This window comes from Mya arenaria, chromosome 8 (genome assembly GCF_026914265.1).
Source record: "Mya arenaria isolate MELC-2E11 chromosome 8, ASM2691426v1".
In the NCBI taxonomy this organism is placed as follows: Eukaryota; Metazoa; Mollusca; class Bivalvia; order Myida; family Myidae; genus Mya; species Mya arenaria.
In genome coordinates this window covers 30021646-30025040 of record NC_069129.1, presented here as the reverse complement: position 1 = coordinate 30025040, position 3395 = coordinate 30021646, and the positions used below count along the sequence as shown (strand labels likewise).

At 38.0% G+C, this 3395-nt stretch overlaps 1 protein-coding gene across 1 annotated transcript; it reads left to right on the top strand.

Moving 5' to 3' along the window:
• The first annotated feature begins 1077 nt into the window (after positions 1-1077).
• On the top strand, positions 1078-2874 carry LOC128244117 (uncharacterized). The gene is made up of 3 exons (XM_052962133.1): positions 1078-1145; positions 2421-2499; positions 2752-2874. The coding sequence occupies exons 1-3, from the start codon at positions 1078-1080 to the stop codon at positions 2872-2874; spliced, it is 270 nt and encodes an 89-aa protein (XP_052818093.1).
• The last annotated feature ends 521 nt before the right edge of the window (positions 2875-3395 follow it).

Here is a 3395-nt window from a genome sequence, read left to right as displayed (position 1 = left end):
TATCTCAGCAACTCCTTGATGTATTGCATTGAGACTTTATACAATGGTATTCAACCACACAACCTAATTGAATAATCAAGTTAGATAACTGTCTTGTTCCTCGGCCAGTCGACCACGTCTGTAAGCTTCATTTTTGTCAGGCATGTTGTTAATAAGACATACTTTGCTCATGTTGCAAGTTCATACTGTATGTGTTAATCGGTTTCCCAAATCGCTTCACTGATACTTCCAAAGTAATACCATTGAAAAGTATTGATTTTGTTGTTTTCTATAGGATAGGAGGTTATAGAATCACTGATTTGCCGTATTCTTTTATCAATGAATTAGTATATATGATATATATATATAGGTATTACTGCATTTGTCACATTCTCGATTACTAAAATTGATAAAAAGATTCCCGAAGGCTCCTTTATATCTTTTTAAAAAAAGGAAACATGTTTAATCAATTCTGTATTAGACGACCACACATGCAATATATTTGTTTATCACATGATCTACCCAGTTTCCCCTTTAAAATAAGCATCACGTTATTTTTCTATATAACTCATGTGCAATATAACGTGACTTAATTTATTTTTGTCAGAACAGAATATCACTACGCATCTGTGTAAAAATTAAGTTGGAATAAAAATCAATGCTGATTTTGTAGTATTTCAGAGTGTTATTTTGTTTCAATGATATATTCTTTGATTCATTGACCTAAACCTAAATCGTAATATATCTTTCACATTTAATGGACACCAACCTTAAAGACCTTCGACACTTTCTGAATTTAAAACAAAATTGAAGGTATGAACAAATGACACAATAATGACATCACATAACTTTTAATATCGAGTGGTCACATCACCTTCATGTTTTATGTGTTATGGACTCAGAAGGGCACTGTGCCACTGTGCTGGGATTGATAACACTACACGCGTGATCTATCTTGTTTGGGTGCAGAAGAGCACTCGATAACGAGTGATGACCTTTCATTCGTGTGTTATGGTAATGCGGTAAAAGTCAAATAAATGTTAATTTTTCGTTTCGTCATTGAGTTCATTTTAACAAGGACGGTCACTTTCTTACACAATGGCGGCACCTGCTGAGGAAGTCATGACCTGGGAGAGGGATGTATTTCCCAACCCAGGCAAAGTCAGGTCGAACGTTTTGAAGTTTTTTTCTGGTTTAAAGAAAGACCAGGGTTTGCCAACGAAAGACAACATATTGGGTGAGATGGGTGTTAGATCATGGTGAAGTGTGTCAGGTCTCAACTGCCAATCCCGGGGATCCCGGTGCGATGCATTCTGTGCGTGATTTGTTTTATATCGTTTGCAATTTACATTTTTGTAAACAGTTATATGAAATTAAGACATTTTTATTCAATTTTCAATATAACAGGTTTAATTCAGGTTAACAACTTTTGAATGTGCTTTAACAAGGATAAAATGCTAATATAACTTACTTGATGCGGTGTATATCATTTTGCAACTGATGTGCCATTATTATGTATATGTGTTTTCATTCGTTAAGTTATTAAAGATAGTAAAAAAATTGCTAATTTACTACCTGTGCCAAAAAGCATGTATTCTGATTCAAGGTTAAACCATTTAAATGATCATGATGATACTATGTACAGAGAATGTATTCCCAAATGATGTTATGAAATTTGTGTTTGATGTTATCAATTATTGTTCGATAGTACAAATAAATCGAAATGTTTGGTCCGATTCGATTCGATTACCGATAGCAAATATATTCCGATTTTCAAACACTATAAACAGCTTAATTCGTCAGCTTCGTGTCTGCCTTCGACGGAACAAGAATGTTATTGGTTCATGGAAAGGTCAATCTGAGGTCACCCTTTACGCAAAGTGCTCAGCTCTACGAAGTGTTACATAGCGTAACGTCGTGATGCGTGTATTTTGGATCTGAATTTAATGAGACTGCGTTCTGGCTGAAAAGCAATGAGTACCCAAAGATATTCGTAAAACAGCCTCACTTGGAAACCTTCTTCGGAATCATTTTAGCAGGGGTGCAGAGTTGCAACAACAAAACAACGAAAAAGTTTCAATTTGTGTTACGAACAAAAAGAACAAAAAAGTGCATGTATTAAAATTATATTCCTATGTACTTGTTTTCAATTTTGTTCCTTCACGGTCGTATAGGGGGATACCGTGATAATGAAGGCGCTTATGGACACGTTGCAGTTTGGTATAATATAACTTTTACTTGTACAAAAAGGATCTTATAATTGGGAAACAATTTACGTGCAGTGCTGTAAAAGTGTGGATGTTATAAAAATAGTTCGGTTATCGGTACGAACATGACGTCAGTTGTTGGGCATTTCCCCGCTCTTGCGGCGAACGCAGAATGTTCAACTGGATATTTAAGTTTAACTGACATTATGAATCTGCTTCAAAATATAAAATTAGACCAGAAGATGTCAAAACTGTGGCAAAAGGACCTCCAACAACCAAGTATTTTGAAGTGTCGTTTGTGTCAAAGGATGTTGTATATAGGTTGTTGTCTTCGCCAGATCTCACATTGTGAGGGAGGTGCTTTTAGAGTGTTAACTATAACTCGCAGATTGTTGAGTGTAGGGTACATAGGCTCCCTGTTCATATAGTAGACTTTGGTGTGAAAATAATTTTTCAATCTTACGGAAAGGTGATAAGTATTCAGTACATGATTGAGAAATACGGAGATGCTAAGATTAAGAACAGTGTGAGAAATATGAAGCTTGAGGTGACTGAGAAGTAAAAGGGGATTACCCCACATTTAATTTATTTTGAGTGTGTAAGTCAGGCTTTAATGACGATGCGGGGACGTGCGTCAATGTGCCTGAGATGTAAATGTGTTGGACACGTAAGGAGCTCCTGTCCGTAAGTAAAGCTAGGGCAGATTGTGCTGGTGTGGCCTTAGGCATGACGCTTTGGGCAAGCGAGATCAGACAGGAAGATGCTGAGGAGACGGGGGTTGACCCGAAGCTGAGAGGGGTCACAGCCGAAAACGAGGAGGGGATTTGATGTCAGGAGAGGACAAAGGAACGATAGGAGGAGAGCAGATAGAGTGAGGAGAAAAATGAGATGATGGTTATTGAGAGGAGAGGAGAGAAGCGGTCCGCCTCTGATGAATGGTAGTCGGGTTGGACACCCCCCCCCCCCCCGTCAGAAACGCAAGTCCATGAGAGTAAGCGTGGCCGAGTCTGGTGGCCCTACGGTAGTCAGTTAGATTCTTCTTTAGAAGCCGTTGACCCCTCGGATTCCACTGCCCAGAACTCGGTCACGCATGGGGTCTTGGCTTTACAGAACCTATGGATTTTTTATTTGACTTACCCCTGACACTGATACCTATTTAAAATATGGATTTTACACTCTTAACATGGAGAATGGTTTGGATCGTAAAAT